This window comes from Dama dama, chromosome 27 (genome assembly GCF_033118175.1).
Source record: "Dama dama isolate Ldn47 chromosome 27, ASM3311817v1, whole genome shotgun sequence".
Classification (NCBI taxonomy): domain Eukaryota; kingdom Metazoa; phylum Chordata; class Mammalia; order Artiodactyla; family Cervidae; genus Dama; species Dama dama.
The window spans coordinates 52725640-52744144 of record NC_083707.1 but is presented as its reverse complement, the minus strand read 5'-3'; the positions used below and the strand labels follow the sequence as shown (position 1 = coordinate 52744144).

General features: G+C 37.6%; 1 protein-coding gene across 1 annotated transcript in view; it reads right to left on the bottom strand.

Annotated features, from left to right (window-relative positions):
* Positions 1-18505, bottom strand: part of DCC (DCC netrin 1 receptor) — a 1105239-nt gene that overhangs the window by 330562 nt on the left and 756172 nt on the right. The window contains exons 10-12 of the mRNA XM_061130661.1: positions 11045-11193; positions 9215-9353; positions 1805-1854 (exon numbers count right to left, since the gene is read on the bottom strand). Coding sequence (XP_060986644.1) covers positions 1805-1854; positions 9215-9353; positions 11045-11193 — 338 coding nt within the window. The remainder of the gene's footprint in view (positions 1-1804; positions 1855-9214; positions 9354-11044; positions 11194-18505) is intronic.

Sequence of the window (18505 nt, the reverse complement as noted above, 5' to 3'; positions counted from 1 at the left end):
AAGCTAAATTTTCTGGTAGTGCAATGCTAAAGAGATAAATTCAGGAGGACAGAATCAGGAATGTTAATATTTGCTTGCTGCAAACACTGCCGAGTATAGAAGAGTATGGCCTATGATATTTGTGTGTGTATGTAACACACACATCAGTTGAAAAGTCAATTTTGCAATCCAGGAATTCCTTCTTATAGGAAAGTAATACATTCATATTTAAAGATAGCATCCAGAGTCATTCAGTAATGCCTTATTCACCTTCAGAAGAAAACATTTATCCTGTGCTGAAGCAGACTTTTATGGGATATGAGCATACACACGTGAAAAGAGCTTATATCAATTTCTATGTTCTGACCTGGAGGAAAGATGTACAGAGGGTGAAAGTCTAATAAAAATTAGTCGTTAAAACAAGAGAAACTACAATATGATCTCCAAGATTCACTCATTGGCAACCTACAAGAATTGTTAAGCTCTACTTGACTTTGATTTGGCAATTTCTTAATAAGAACAGGTCAGCTATAAAACATTTAATGTTGTTGTAAATAATAATGTCACTTTTAGGGTGATGTCTATTTCTGGTTATTTCCCTTTAGCTAATTTTTTTCACCCTTAATTCACTTATTTTTCTTCCTTCTAGGTTTAAATTTGTTTCATTCATTTGCATGCAATTAGTGTCTAAAAACATAAAGGGTAACCATTTTCTAGAGACATTTTTTCATTAGCTTCAAAAGATAAATTCACTTGACAGAGGTAAATCTGATCAAAATCACAGACTATGACTTCATCAGAGGCATCCGCAAAATATGGCAAGGAATTGTACACTGGATGAAATAATAACTACCGACACTAAGTCAGATCCATTGCATATGGTATATTACTACTTCTCATGACAAATCAATAAGGGAAGAATTAACATCCACATTATATGAATATATAATAGAAGCTGGGGTTTATTCAGGTTGGAGGTTTTCTAACATCAGATACAGTTACTAAGAGGGAAAGCTAGGATTAAATACCAAAGTATGACTTTCTCTAAGACACATTAAATTTCCCTGGGGTCTCCTAGAGCTTGGAGACCAGTTAGGCCAATCTCATCACTGAGGTCCAAGGAGAGTGAAATTACTTCCTTGAGTGCACATGATCAGATGATGAAAGAAGGAAGCCAGATCAGTCTACTACATGGCTTAGGCTTGTTTCCAATGCTGAGTGAAACACACTCGGAATAAGGAGAGATTTCCAGAAAACTGTTTCTGGCGTTAAACTCCTTATCTTTAGCTATACCCAGCCTAATTTAAGCCCTTTTGAAAGTTACATCAACTTTTCAGGCCAAGAAAACATTCATCACTGAGAAACACTGCTTCATAAATGTAACCTTATCAGAGCCCTACAACAGCCCTCCATGTCTGTAAGAGAAGAGGGATGATGATAAAAGAGTCAATTCTAAGTAAATCTACCAGGAAACAAGGTCTCTCTTTATCCCATCTCTTGCAGTTGCTTTTTTTTCATTCCTACGTTCAATTTTTTCCACCCAGCACATAATGTCCTGTACTGATCAATATAGGTGAGTAGATAACTCTTGTTACCTAATGGAATAACCTTTAATCATTAAAACATGTATAGAATGAAGTATACTAGAAAAAAACAACCCCTTTGTTTAATTCAAGTGTGGTGGAGGATGTGGGATTAATGCCACTCACTGTGTTTTGGAACATTGGCTCACATGGAAGCCGCCATCCACCCCAGGCAGGATAGATGGGTGACTGAAAGTTACACATGTATAGGTAAGGGAGTAGTAAACATTTCCACAACTCACCCTCGAATTAACTACTTCCAGGGAGACGTTCTGAGGCGGGGCACTTGGCACTACAAGAAATCAAACAAGGTGAGACCAGTTATTGCCAAAATCATGAAAGAGAAACCCCAACCCTCTTTGAAAAGAGAACGTGCATATTTTTCACAGTTTGCAAGAAAAATTAGGTAGGTGATTCTAGGTGGCACTTCAATGTTTTCCTAGAGAGATGGAAAATAACTGCATTTGTTTATATTTTTCTCACTTGGTGGGCCAGTTATTCATCTAGGGAGCCCCCAAAACACTTAGGCAAGAAAGCACCTCAGTGATACTAAATACTGCCATTTAATTACAGCTTCCCGGTGATAACCTTCCCAGAGGAACCAATAAAATCACATAGGAGATTTCCTGGAGTGGTTTTAAAGGCTTAAGATTTTCTGCTTTTCAGGACCTGCGTGGTTTTATGATGAAATATGTCATTCTAATGGTCACTCTTCTTGCTTAATCCCTTTAATGCAAACTTTATTATCCCCTAAAAAGTGAAAAGAAGAAACACATCCCCTTTCTTTTCACACTTTGTAATTAAACCCGTGTCACAGATGCAAGCAGGTTACCAGAGTGCATTTGGTGAGTGAATTCTATTAACAAGGGAGCAATTTCTTTTTCTTTGTGGGTTTTCTAGGTATTTTGTTTCTCCTACTTGTGTTTCAATTGTTCTGCTCCTTCACGAAAGGTGGAAGAACATATACAGCCTTCTGTATAATACTTCTAAATGGATATTTACTATGTCAAAAAGTGAATATTCTATCATGTTAGTAATTCTAAGACAGCCATTCACTGAAAGACTGTTATATGTCAAGTACTATTCTGAATTTAATGGGTGAATCATAAAAAAAATTAAAGATTTCTGTCCCACAACAGGGATATAAGTAGCTTCAGTAAATGCTTCAGGAATTCAGTAAATGCTTACTGTATATAAATCTGAGTATTCTTTTCATGACAAATTGATAAATTTAATAGAGAAGAAGTGCTTTCAGCATCCTCAAAATTTTAAGAGCTATTTTTGTTATGTTTCTCTTCCTTAATTTGAACTTGGACAATATCTATGTTTTCCTGGTGTACTTGTATTTACCCTGGATTTATTTATGTCCTGCTCTGGTTTTGCCTTCTGAAAAAGAATCACTATGAAACATGATATATGTCTGATTAATCTTTATATCCTCCAAACTGACATTCAATTAATATTTACTGACTCAATAATTAAATGAAAAAATGAATACTTACTCAAATATTAGCTTCTGGACCTTTCTGTACATGATGGGAATTATAATCACTCATTTTGTTTTGACTTTGAACTTCTTGTCTTAGAACTTGATAAAAGTTAATATCAATGTAACTTGTGATAAAATGTTTACCAGAGGCTTGTTCATGAATTAGGTCAACAAGTATTCTTTCAAAAGGATATTCTATTATTTACAAGATAGACTTTATTTTTAAATTTCATTTGATTATATTATTATTTTCTTATCAAATAGAGAATATAACCCTCAGAGGAACCAGAACTTTTGTCCTTTGGATGCTGCATGCCCAGTGTCGATGAGTGTCAAGCACATGCGGCACACTTAGCAAATATTTGTTGAATGAATCAATTAATAGAAAGATTATAAGATTATAATATTTTTCACATTTAGGGTTCTGATGAATAAATTTGCTCAACAATAAAAATGTTTATTATTTTTGCAAATTTATTTTTTAAATTAAACTATAACATATAAGAAAGTGCACAAATCTTTCAGAATCTGTGACTGGATAAAATGGTGTGTGTGTGTTTCCATTTAAATGCCGCCTATATCAAGATATAGAACACTGTCTATATCATTTTCTGTATCTTTTTCTGGAAAGCCCACTTCTGTTCCTTTTCTGTCAATATCTTTCTGATAGTAGCCACTACTTTTATGACCTCTAACTTCAGAAATTAATTTAGTTTATTCTGAGCTTGCTAAAAACAAAACCATAGTTGTTGACTTGTTCCCCTTTAGGCTGGCTTCTTTGGCTAACTGTTATTTCTTGAGATTCATTCATATTGTAGCAAGTAGCAATAGTTTTTTGTTTTGTTTTCCTGTTCTACAGTGTTATAACATACAATTACCCTAATTTATATTTGTCTGTTCTACTGGTGAATGACATTTGGATCAATCTCTAGTTTGGAGTTATGGGAATAAAACTACTCTGAAAATTTTAGTTTGTGCTCTTGCTGGACGATTGCATTCATTTCCTTCACTACATACTTAGGAGTGGAAATAATGGTAGAAGTGGAACTCCCTATGAGGGCTAAACAGATGCTAAGTTTTAATAGATATAAAGTTTTCTAAAGTGACTGTACCAAGTATGTCTTGACATACTTGGTACAGTCACTTTAGAAACTTAATCTTTAGATTAAAGATAGGCTGGAAATAACAATTTGTGTGATCAGAAGAACTAAAAAAAAGCATGATATTCTCATAATGAGGAAGAATTTAATATGATCCATGTTCAAATTACTCTGTAGCACAATAAAAATTAAAATAGGTACAGACTGAAAAAAATACTATGCTCTGAATCATGTAAATTGCGCAGCTTATAAGAAATGCAATTCTTTAAAAGTGAAGATTGGAAATAACATCTTAATATTAAACTATAACAAAACACAAGCATGAAAAATACCACTAGTTTATGTTTCATCTGATACTATAATATTTACATTACATTATACATTATCACCAAATAAAATTGTAATATAGATTTTTGGAGGAAAGGGAAGGTATCTTAAATTTATCATACATTTTGTTCTAGGTGCTATGCTAGTCGATATGTAACCCTTAAATGTCCTTTTAATAAAAGCTTACAAGTGATATATAGCTCCTCATCTCAGAAGGCCAAGAATATACAAGAAAAAGAGTAAACTATCACAATCTGATAATTTTCTGTATTAGGAATTGAAAGCCATCAAGTCCCAAAGGTGTACTTATCACAATGGTGTTGATGAATTTTGTCTATTTTTTACAATACAAATTTCTCTTACTTTTTCATGATAGCACACTGGCTATTCTTGACTTACACAGTCAGGAAAGAAAGTGAATGTTTTCTACAGTATTTTTAGTTATTATTTCCTCCTTTTCACTATCAATTTCCATAGTATTTACAAACAAATAGATAATAATAGACAGGATTAGTGAAAGTGAGTGGAATTCAACATTTATCTATTGGGACTTTATTGGTCTTATCTGACAATGCTTCCTTATTTCATGAAGCAGAGGGGAAGGGCATAGTTCATTGCTTTTCTCTTCAAAATGTCAAGTACTTTATCATTTACAATAGGTTCATTAAAGCCAATCAGAGTCACTTGATCTGGAAACTCCTCTTAATACAGTGGAACATGCTGGTTTAAGCACGTGGTGATGAAGCATTCTGTAGAGTAGATTAAGTTTCCACATTTGTAGATGAGTCATACACTCACTTGAATTCCTCTCCTTAGCAAGCCTGAGCTGTCCTGTACACATAATTTATGGATTGAAATAATTTATATATAACTGAGCATTTTTCTTGAGGGAACTAATATGAGACATTTATTGTAGAATAAGAGAAACTCAACATTTTTCCACATTGACTCCTCCTTCTTTACTAACTAGCTTCCATGACCTGGCTCTGCTGCTTACTAGCATTTATGACCTTTATCTTAGTTTTGTCATCTATAAAGTAGGAAAAAATACACGTGCACCCCAATGTTCATCGCAGCACTGTTTATAATAGCCAGGACATGGAAGCAACCTAGATGCCCATCAGCAGATGAATGGATAAGGAAGCTGTGGTACATATACACCATGGAATATTACTCAGCCATTAAAAAGAATTCATTTGAATCAGTCCTAATGAGATGGATGAAGCTGGAGCCCATTATACAGAGTGAAGTAAGCCAGAAAGATAAAGAACATTACAGCATACTAACACATATATATGGAATTTAGAAAGGTGATAACGATAACCCTATATGCAGAACAGAAAAAGAGACACAGAAATACAGAACAGACTTTTGAACTCTGTGGGAGAAGGTGAGGGTGGGATATTTCAAAAGAACAGCATGTATACTATCTATGGTGAAACAGATCACCAGCCCAGGTGGGATGCATGAGACAAGTGCTCCGGCCTCTTGCACTGGGAAGACCCAGAGGAATCGAGTGGAGAGGGAGGTGGGAGTGGGGATCGGGATTGGGAATACATGTAAATCCATGGCTGATTCATATCAATGTATGACAAAACCCACTGGAAAAAAAATAATAATAATAAAAAAGAAAAGAAAAAAAAAATACAGTGTTGTGAAGTATGTGGAGCCAGGCCTTGAACTAATAAATACTCAAGAAATATTACTGATAAAAGTAAGAAGCACATTCCTATAGTTGAGTTTGCCCATGATATCTAGTCCCTATGCCTTTGGAAATAGGGCAAGTTGGCATGGATGCAAATACATGCTCATTAATTCACAAAACCTATAAATAACCTATTTTTTTATGTCAACTAGTTCAAGAGATAGTGTATCAGAACCAACTGGCAAATCTACTCAGGCTGCACTAAATATTAGACTGTCTAGATTGATGCTTTATGCCAACTACAAACTGGCACTCGCCAAGAGCATTACCAACAGACTGAACATCCAGAGCATTTGCCATCTGCCTCTGAGGAGATTGAACCCTGCGCTACTGCAGCTATTTGACCTTCAACAGCCTTGCGGGAGCTCAGGGTGGAGGGAGGCCCTCTGTGCGCCAGGGAATCTGGTGGGACAGGTCTTTACATAGCTGGATATTTTCAGGAGCTGATTTTATGATCTCAATCCTTGCATCTCCTCATATCTAGAAAAGCAATAAATCCCTTCACGGTGACATCAGGTCCTCATGACTGGCAAAAAAAAACTTTTGTAAAACAACTGCTTAATGGTATTCAACTCCCCCTTCACCAAAACCTTATATATCTACCTTCCCTCACTGCCGCTTTGGAGCAGTCTCTCAGAGCTTTCTGAGGTGCTGCCTCCTGGGCTGCAGTCCTCCTTTCCACCCCAAATAAACTAACTCACAACTCTCAAGTTGTGCATCTTTTTTAGTCGACATCTACAATCCCAAGGGTCTGAAAAAGTAGAACATCATAAACTAATGATACACTGGATGGAGGAATTTGAACAATAACAAAGTTTCTTCCCAGAGAAACAAAGTGGAGCTAAATTAGAAATGACAGTTCATTAGAGTAAAAATTTTTTATAAGCATCTTAGCATAACAAGAATACTTTTGGGTAATTAATTCAGAAAAACAGTTGGCATTTCACTTTTTTTAATTCAATTTTTCTATGGGCCCCAAATAATTTTTTGGTAAGAATTTCTAGGGCTTTGTAAGAAATATGAAGGTTTCTGTAACACACGTATTTAGACATAATTATATGTTAAATTAGTTTCACAAATAGGAAGTCCTAAAGATGAGTCTATACTTACAAACATTTGTACAGGTTTGGCTGAACTGCCTGAGTGATTCAACAAATATTTACTGAGTAGGGAGGGATATAGAGATGAATATAACATCACCTCTCATTTAAGGGACATTTAGAATAATGAGAAAGAGAGACACTGGCATAATATCATTTATTAAACATCTAAATATATGCCATGCTCATGTTTCAGGTGCTTATATGGATTAGCCACTTAATTTTCACAATATCTGCCTTTTATAACATCTAGAAAGTCAAGAAGAAAATGGCTTTATTAAGTACAACTAGGAAGTGGGTGACTATAATTATAATTAAATTCATCTACATGTGACCTCAGCATGGAGAGCTTCAGTAGAGAGGAAAGGACATCATACTGAAGTAAAAGAGATGAAATGATTGCAAAGATGGATGCAGATGAGGTCAGAGTGCCCAGTCCTAGGGGCCCCTGGAGTGCATGCATTCTGTACCCAATGCATCTGACAGAGGGGAGCTGGGGGCCTCTTGCACAGTGATGCTTGTTGAATGAGGTTCATGAAATCCTTTTATTTAAATGACGGGCATTTTCTAAATCCTAAATGTTGCAACACTTCTAGATAATAATTCTTAGATTATTCTTAGTTATTCTTAATAACTCATAGATTAATGAGTAATAATCTATCTTTCTCACTTATGACATTTAAAACCAAAGTAGAGAATAAGGCCACGGCATTACATTCAGAGTGTGAAAGAAATCTACATAAATTATGTAAAATATTCATTTTCATTTGTTTTCCTTTTATTTTTATAATTATAACTTGTGAAGTAATTTATTCTGCCAATAAATATTCTGTTCTGTCTTCAATAACAGAATCAGATGAATGAGCGTAGGAATTACATTAAAAATGATATGGAAGTAGTGTCAAATATATAGTTTTTACATTGAAATTGCAAATGAACATTACTTCTGTGTCTCCTTTGCACTGTCCTTCAGAATACACGTGTGTGTCCTCATTTCACTGAAATTGTGTGAGGTATTTACCCAGATACTTTCCGAGATTGAAGCATGGTGGATTGGCCAAAGAATCACAAACTGAAGTCATTTTTTGAAATTCAAAAGATCAATAATTTATAGAATTACACATACCAACATGGAAACTGTTGTTGAAAAGAAATAGCTTGCCGCCTTTTTAATATTCATAGAGGTCATTTCTCTGCATTTCTGCACCTGCCTGAATTGTCACTGGCCTCATATCATAAACTCTGCTATGCTTTATTTTCACTTTTCATTAAACTTCCAACATTTCATTATCACCCGTTTCTTAGATCTCTAGTTACCTCTGCTACTGCTTTGTCAAATTCATCTATTTCATTAAGATTTCTTCCTTTTTTTTATGGCATTAAAAATACGTCTAATCTTTCATTTGCTAGGCAAGGTTAAAGTAAAATATAAACTTTCAGGTTCAGTTTTAATACTTTCAGTATTGGATTATTTGGCCTAAATCTTCATGATTTTTTTTTTCAAATTAGAGGTATATGTAGGAGGATTGTCCATCATTTAAACACATTTAATCACCTACCACTGTTTAGAAGGAAAAACAAAAGATGCTGATGTAAATTAGCCCACATGCATGCACAAATGTGTTTGTATTTATAGGAATAAAGGAAAACACACACAAAAAATTATTTTGAGCTCCTAGGCAGTAGTCATACCTTGAAAATGACTAATTAGGACATCCTGATTCAGAGTATATACCTTTTCAAAGTTTAAATCTGACTGTAATAGGTGGTTTGAGGAATAAGCCAAAGTTCTAATATATGTTAGTCTATTTCATGAAGTTTCAGTTAGGACACCTTGAATATGGAATCTATCACATGCATTCAATATCAATGCATTCAATTCAATTCAATATTCAAAATAAGTAAGTCAAATTCCACTGTCTGTAACTTACCATCAGAAAGCGTAACCACTGTCACATCGTCAGTAGATACTCCTGGCCCATAGCGGTTATAAGCTAGGAATCGAAGACTATATTCTGTGAATTTTTTCAGGCCTTCCAGTTTATAAGATAGCCCATCAACCTCTATATTCTGGAGACATAAAACACCAAAACCATTATTCAGGAGGCATGTTAAAACAGAAATGGAAGCCATTCTGAGCAATCAGTGAACTGATAGCAGACTCTCACTCACAAAGCAACACTCTAGCCTTATTATGAGTTGTTATAAAACTGAAATGGTGACACACACTCCTCCACTAAAGACCAAACCCCTCTGGAGACTCCTAGCTGAATTAACACCATGCTGCCTTCACCGTTGTTAAGTTCCAATTTGTTTAACGCCACCCAATCATTGAATAGTGTGCTGTATTAACACCCACACCAAAACTCTGACAGGCAGAAGGCAGCTCCTGAAGCCACAGGAACAGAGAGTTGCTCCAATACCTGAAATGGACTAATTTCCCAAGAAACAATAGAATTGTAAAGTAATTAGCCTCCAACTAATAAAAATAATTGGGAAAAAAAAACAAAATAAAAATAAAAAGTTAAAAAAAAAAAAAAGAATTACTCCTTCTCCTGCTGAAACATACAATTACTCCTTCTCCTGCTGAAATATACTCTTGGTTCTTGAAACTGACAGATACTCTGCTACATGAATTCTCTCTCAAAATGCTGAGAGGTTAATGCTGGGATTGTTTTCAGCACTTCATGGTTGAAGAAATGAGGTGCTGGAGGTGAAGTTCCCTGAGAAGTGAGAGCCAGTTTGTTCCAGAAGACCCATTATGTCGCTCTTCCCAATGATTCTCACACTCACACTTATCTTGGGTAATATTATTTAAATGGATTGGTAAAATGTGTTATTGGAGAACTAAAATGTGTAGGAAAAAGGGTAGAATAGAAAGCTGAAAGTAAGAGCGAAATAGCACGGGAAAAGTAAACACACATGGCATGATTGATTGCAAAGGAGGATCTCTTAATCACTCTCACGCTATAACTAGGAACTGCTGTGGATAGAACTAATGCAAATATTTTTTTAATGAAAAATATCTATCCTGCAGGGTATATGAAAGCATGAGGACCACACTATGCTGGGCAGACTTCGCAACACATCTTAAGAACTCCAGTATCTCAAGGTCACTTCTGGACCCTTCCTATTTAACTACCCATATGTCTTTGTATCTTTTGTCACATGAAGTTGAGACTCTGGAAGTAAACATTTCAACAGTCATATACATGTCTTACAAAACAGAATCGTCCAGTTTCATGTGTCTCCACAAAGGTTCATTTACTTTTATTTGAAAATCTAATTTGCTTATTTTCCAGGATCTGTGCTAACCACAGATTAGAAGCAAAGTGAAACAAGGAGGAAAGTGGTCTTCAGGAGTAAAGTATACTGAAAAAAACAAGAAGCCAGAATTAATATCAAATACGTGAATGAAAAGAGCAATTTGACTGAGGTCGCTGAATATGACTGATCATCCCTTAGGATAAGGGCTGAAATGCAAATACTCTTCTGGGATCAGATGGGCTTATTCAAAGGTATACTGGCCCAGACTGCTATATACTCAAACAAAACATCGGCATCCTTTTCATTGACTTCACCTCATTGCCCATTTGCCTCTCTTACCACCAGAATTCAATTACTTAACATTTTCAATAACAGTTACTTTAAAACTGAACAGCTATCCAATTAATGTGCTGGATACTGCCTTATATCAAGAACCTGCAGATCTCCTGCATTTCTCCGGGAGGTGTAGGAGTGGGGCCCATTGTCTCGCCTACCTGTTCTTTTCCCGTGGACACTTCAGTGCAAAACAATCTGTAACCTTGCACTGGACCGTTTGCATAGGCAGGGGGTTCCCAGGTAATAAGAATTGAGGTAGGTGAGGTAGATACAGCTTGCAGGTTTTCCACTGGCCCTGGAACTTGCACTGTTTACAAGAGAAATTGATTAGTACAAGTAGGTTCTCTTTCTCGAAACAAGCAGAATTACATCTTTCACAGTTCAAGGGAATATAGCACCATGTACTATTTTTAGAATCATATAGTATAAGAATGTAAACACATGGAACACAAATAGAAAGTAATGAAGTTTTAGAATCATTCATTCTAAAATTCAGAACAGGGCTTATATTAATCTAAATTACTTATTTCATTTAACAGTTGAGGAAACTGATCAAGGAGTCTAAAGGACTAGAGTAATGGCTGAATAAGAGTGGGATTCTTAATCTAAATTCTTAGTATGGAGAATTTTCTACTTTGCCAGTATGTCTTTGCCTGTGTGCTGCTAACTGCAGAAGGAAAAGAGGAAACACAATTAGAATACTTGTACATCATGGTCCTACTTATAATTCAAGTATGGATAATTGACCACATTGTCTTTATTGAAGTCATCATTTTACAATCTTGCCCAAATCTGGGTCCTTTAAATTAATTTCAAGATTTAATTTCAATTTTACTTTCTAGCATTCCATTTTCTCTCGCAACTATTACTTTACTTAATCAAGGATAAAAAGCTTGTTCATTAAAGAAATCAGATAAACACAGGTCCACAATCACTTAACCAAAACACTTATGTCCAGATATGTTTCCATATCCAGAAATTCTCGAGTTTGATAAAGGTAACATGGTACATATGCAGTGTTTTATGTAACACCCTGAGTGAAGTCTGTTGTAGCACCCTGTTATTAAACCATACATTTGCAGCAAATATGCATTCACACCAAATATAATTATTAAAGACTACACACAGCCTAACATAAGATCAGGTGAGATGAGGCTATGAAATGAGTTAAGAAAATCCTTCATTTTAGATATGCAAATTTTGAATTTCTGCACAATTTTTTATTTGCTCATAAAACTTGAATATAAATACATGGTTTGCAAATGGTAAATGCAATAACCATGCTAGTTACTGCAATCCAAAATAAATAAATAGCCCATCACTGCAAGCATAACAATGACTTTAACTTAAACAGGCTGTGTATTCCCTGCTAGCCTTAGATACCACCTAGCTTTGGACAGATATACATTCTAGGCCTCTAATCAATCTCTTCTGAGTTTGAACTTCCATAGCAAAAGACCATATGAAACCCCAGCTAACATGACATCCAATGACAGACTTCTTAGATCGGCATGGAACCTGGGTCTCTGGATCATTTTCAGAATTTGTTCCACAGAGCCCAGCTCCTTAAAGCATTACTGCTCACACTTTTGGGGGTGGGGGAGGAATACTCAAAAACAAGTATTTTCTGCTGAGACAGGCTGGGACCTGGATCCCTTTGCTGCAGTGCTTGCACCTGGATAAAAGTCTCCTCAAGAAACAAAGGTTGATTGGCCTCATCAATTTCTGTTGATTGGGGAAGGGCAAGAATTCTGATTGGTCTTGATATCACCTTCATACATTATCCCACCAGTCTTCAGATCCCGAGAATCCTTATTATTGACAACTTCATCCTTTTCACGTTAACAAGTGATTATTAATAATCTTTTAAAAAATTTACATGGAAATAATTTTAAACCTACAGAAAACATTAAGAATGAGAATAGTACATACAATACCCTTGTTCCCTTTATCCAGATCTACCTATTGTTAACACTTTGTTCTATAAACTATCATTCTCTCTCTCAATTATCTATCTACCCATCCATCCAGATTAGGCCACACTTATCAGGGCTCTTTACCCCTAAACTCATTAACATATATTTCTTAAGAATTAATGTGTACATGAATAATATAGCTGTCAACTTCAGCATTTTGTATGAAAACAATGTTTTATCTAATCATCATTTGTATTCAAGCAGAGTCAACTGACTCGGTAGTGTCATTTATGCAGCATTTTCACCTCTAGTTGAGGATCCAGTTTACAGTCAAGTTTGAACTTCACTACTAAATCTCTTTGGTCTGTTTTATATAGAACCTGTTCCAAAGCCTTTCTTCACCTTTTAGGCCATTTATTTTTTTGAAGGATATTGTCCTATTTTAACTAATATAATGTTCTCCATTTTCGGTTTGTCTTTGTTTCTTCCTACTGAGTTTAGGTTATACATTCCAAGCTGAAATAAAATGTAAGTGATGTTGTCCTTCTCAGGGCATTGTACCCAGAGGCACAAGATCTTTGAATCCCCACTTCTGTTAATCTTGTGAACTAGGTCAAGGTGCTATCCGATTTCCCCACTGCAGGGGTAAGTGGTCCTCGGCATGGCCCCATACTCTGGTCCCCTACTTCACTGCTTGCAACTCATAAACAATCTGCGTGGAGATGCTACACTGGAACTATGCTCTTTAACAATATCTCTAGGTCCTCTGGCTGAAGAACAAATACATCAGTGTGTATACACAGATACATACAAAAACTCTCAGGAACATATGTATAGTCACATGTACAGATTCATACACTATCTTTCATGACTCTATAGAGACGCCACCATTCTAATCCATCTCTGTAGGGGTCATTCTTCGGAGAAGGCAATGGCAACCCACTCCAGTACTCTTGCCTGGAAACTCCCATGGGCGGAGAAGCCTGGTAGGCTGCAGTCCATGGGGTCGCTAAGAGTCAGACGCAACTGAGCGATTTCACTTTCACTTTTCACTTTCACACATTGGAGAAGGAAATGGCAACCCACTCCAGTGTTCTTGCCTGAATAATCCCACAGACAGACAAACCTGGCAGGCTACAGTCCAGAGGGTTACGAAGAGTTGGACACGACTGACAGACTGACCACACATGTACACACTCTTCAACTGAATTTTCAAAGTACAATATATTAAATAACAGTAGTGAAAACATTAATGACTTGCATGTTTCTTTGATTACTGATATATTCACAAAGACAATGCAACCATTTCAAGAAGGGATATTTCTGATTTGGGATCTCCTGTTTTTCTAAGGAAGGCAGATAGAGAAAGGCACAGAAGCAATGAGACTGAATGACCTGCCTAAGATGCATGTTGAATGGAAGGTAACCAGGATTGTAAAAGTTCCCACAGAGCATATTTGTGCAGCCCAGTGATGTGTAAAATACTAACTGAATGGGATGGAATGTATTCTTTGTTGTTTTCTCATGGCTAAAGTGGAAAGGGCATTGCCTACTAAAGTGAAAATGAAAGTCACTCAGCTGTGTCTGACTCTTTGTGACCCCATCGACTATATAGTCCATGGGATTCTCCAGGCCAGAATACTGGAGTGGGTAGCCTTCCCCTTCTCTAGGGGATCTTCTCAACCCAGGGATCAAACCCAGGTCTCCAGCATAGCAGCTGAGCCACAAGCTTATCCTGAGAGAGAGCAAAGATTCAGATTTTAAAACGGCCAAACTCCAAAGCCATCACTCCTGCTGAGAGATGTAACATATTCAAGGAAGGTTTCCAGGAGGTGTCTAGAAGAAAGGAAGCGGAGGCAGTGTTTGGGGAGTTTCTGCCCGTCTGTTTCACTGGAGCACAGTAGGGTGATGGGCAACGATTCAAACTGTCTTCAACGTTTGAGGAATGAAGCAGAAAATGAACTTGCACTTCACCCGCACCACCAGTTGCAGTCAGTGGCAACTCTGCCAAGAGGGTGGGGTGTGAAGAGTGCCAGGGTCACTCTCAGAGTTTCCTGAGGCTCCTAGAGCGGCTTGGGAGAGAATCTAGAAATGACTCCTGCACCCAGAGCAAGCCCCCTGAGAATCCGGAAGGACGAGCTGAGGGGGCTACATGGGGCACGTGGGGTGGGGTGGGAAGATGCGAGGCCTGCTGTGACTCTGAGACATGGGAATCACCACCTCCATCAGGTGCTGGGGCAGAGGAGTCTACAGGGACTCAGGCAGAGTCAAGAGAGCACCCCGCGAGAACAAACGTCAGGCCATCCTTCTCCCCTGGTGATTCCAAGAGAGCACCCCGCGAGAACAAACGTCAGGCCGTCCTTCTCCCCTGGTGATTCCAAGAGAGCACCCCGCGAGAACAAACGTCAGGCTGTCCTTCTCCCCTGGTGATTCCAAGAGAGCACCCCACTAGAACAAACGTCAGGCCGTCCTACTCCCCTGATGATTCCAGCCTCGGCTGCTGAGTGTCCCGGCTGTCCAGACAATGGTCAAAACCCACACTTAGTTTCCCAAATAATAAGAGCAGCTGTCTTCTTCACGGGGATATGCACAAGGCTAGGTGCACTCTGCCCATAGGTTAATCTGTCTATATGTGTCCATGGCTTTTACCAATGGGGAAACACCAGGCAGTAAGTAAGTGTCATAATTTGGATTCCGGACACACTGGTAGTGTCAATACCAATGATCTGTTCACCAATTGGATTATTCTCCTTTCCTAATGATCATTAGACATCATCGAGGAAAAAAGTGTGCTTGGGAAGCCAGAAGAATTTGAGGCAGAGATAATAATCACCAGAAGAAAAAAGGAGCATTCAGAACATTTAGATTCAGCCTTCACAAACAACAGTGTGTGTTTCACAGCTAACATTCAACTAGTTGGTACAAAGTTTTCAATTGTCTTTCTCTGAAAAAGTGTTGCATTTTAGAACAAACTTATTTCCTACCTTTTGTTTTAAAATATATTTTATTTTGTGATTTGATTGAATTGGTAGATTTTCTGTAATATTCTCATATATTAAGATAAATACCATAATCCTATGTTGGCCTAAGTAAATATAAACATCACAACATCAAAGAATTATCAAATCATATGTTTATCATATATAATAATAAACATGCAATTAATGTAATGTAATCTAATCTGTTGTTGTTTAGTTGCTAAAATATTTTTTCAGTATTTTTGATCTGAGGTTGGTTGCATTCAGCATGCAGATACTATAGATATGCATATCTATACATGTATTATTTATATATTTAATGATATATTACATATATATATGACCGTATGCTGCATACATGCTAATCACTTCAGTCGTGTCTGACTCTGTGCAACCCTATGGACTGTAGCCCATTAGGCTCCTCGGTCCGTGGAAATTTCCAGGGGTGGGTTGCCACTTCCTCCTCCAGGGGATCTTCCTGACCCAGGGATCAAATCCATGTCTCTTAAGTCTCTTGCATTGGCAGGAAGGTTCTTTACCACTAGCACCACCTGGGAAGTCCCATAAGACTGCATATCTATATCTATATATAAAAAGGTAGATGGCTAGACTGGCATTGATTAATGAGTTACTTGCTTGCATTAGATTCCATTAGGTTATATTAGATTGAGCTTCCCTGGTGACTTTGCAGTAAAAAATCAACCTGCCAATGCAGGAGATATGGATTTGATCCCTGGGTTGGGAAGATCCCCTGCAGAAGGGAATGGCAACCCACTCCAGTATTCTTGCCTGGAGAATTCCATGGACAGAGGAGACTGGTGGGCTACAGTTGCAAAGAGTCAGACACGACTGAACAACTAAGGATACAAGCATCTGCAGATTTTGGTATCCATGGGGAGCCTTGAAACCAATGCCTCGTAGATGCTGAGAGACAACTGTACAGGACTACAGGCAAACCTTGGAGATATTATGTGTTAGGTTCCAAACGATCCCGATAAAGCAATTATAATAAAGGAAGCCACACCAAATATTTGGTTTCCCAGTGTACATAAAAAGTTATGTTTATGCTATATTCTATTATATAGTATGTTTTCTATTATAAATACATATTCTATTATATAACATGCATTTTGTCTAAAAATGTACATATTTTAAAGCACTTTATTCATTGTTAAAAAAAAATGGCTAACCAAATGTATGGATGTGAGAGTTGGACTGTGAAGAAAGCTGAGTGCAGAAGAATTGATGCTTTTGAACTGTGGTGTTGTAGAAGAGTCTTGAGAGTCCCTTGGACTGCAAGGAGATCCAACCAGTCCATACTAAAGGAGATCAGTCCTGGGTGTTCGTTGGAAGGACTGATGCTGAAGCTGCAACTCCAATACTTTGGCCACCTCATGTGAAGAGTTGACTCACTGGAAAAGACCCTGATGCTGGGAGGGATTGGGGGCAGGAGGAGAAGGGGAGACAGAGGATGAGATGGCTGGATGGCATCACCAACTCGATGGGCACGAGTTTGAGTAAACTCCGGGAGTTGGTGATGGACAGGGAGGCCTGGCGTGCTGCGATTCATGGGGTCTCCAAGAGTCGGACATCACTGAGTAGCTGAACTGAACTGAACTGAACCATCATCTGAGCCTTCAGTGGATCATAATTATTTTGCAGTTAGAGAGTCCTGTCATGATGTTGGTGCCTGCTGACTCAACAGGGTGGTGGTTACTGAAGGCTGGGACAGCTGCAGTACTTTCTTTTTTTTTTTTTTTATTAGTTGGGGGCTAATTACTTCACAACATTTCAGTGGGTTTTGTCATACATTGATATGAATCAGCCATGGATTTACACGTATTCCCAATCCCGATCCCTGCTCCCACCTCCCTCTCTACCCGATTCCTCTGGGTCCTCCCAGTGCACCAGGCCGGAGCACTTGTCTCATGCATCCCACCTGGGCTGGTGATCTGTTTCACCATAGATAGTATACATGCTGTTCTTTTGAAATATCCCACCCTCACATTCTCCCACAGAGTTCAAAAGTCTGTTCTGTATTTCTGTGTCTCTTTTTCTGTTTTGCATATAGGATTATCGTTACCATCTTTCTAAATTCCATATATATGTGTTAGTATGCTGTAATGTTCTTTATCTTTCTGGCTTACTTCACTCTGTATAAGGGGCTCCAGCTTCATCCATCTCATTAGGACTGATTCAAATAAATTCTTTTTAATGGCTGAGTAATATTCCATGGTGTATATGTAACACAGCTTCCTTATCCATTCGTCTGCTGAGGGGCATCTAGGTTGCTTCCATGTCCTGGCTGTTATAAACAGTGCTGCGATGAACATTGGGGTGCACGTGTCTCTTTCAGATCTGGTTTCCTCAGTGTGTATGCCCAGAAGTGGGATTGCTGGGTCATATGGCAGTTCTATTTCCAGTTTTTTAAGAAATCTCCACACTGTTTTCCATAGCGGCTGTACTAGTTTGCATTCCCACCAACAGTGTAAGAGGGTTCCCTTTTCTCCACACCCTCTCCAGCATTTATTGCTTGTAGACTTTTGGATAGCAGCCATCCTGACTGGCGTGTAATGGTACCTCATTGTGGTTTTGATTTGCATTTCTCTAATAATGAGTGATGTTGAGCATCTTTTCATGTGTTTGTTAGCCATCTGTATGTCTTCTTTGGAGAAATGTCTGTTTAGTTCTTTGGCCCATTTTTTGATTGGGTCATTTATTTTTC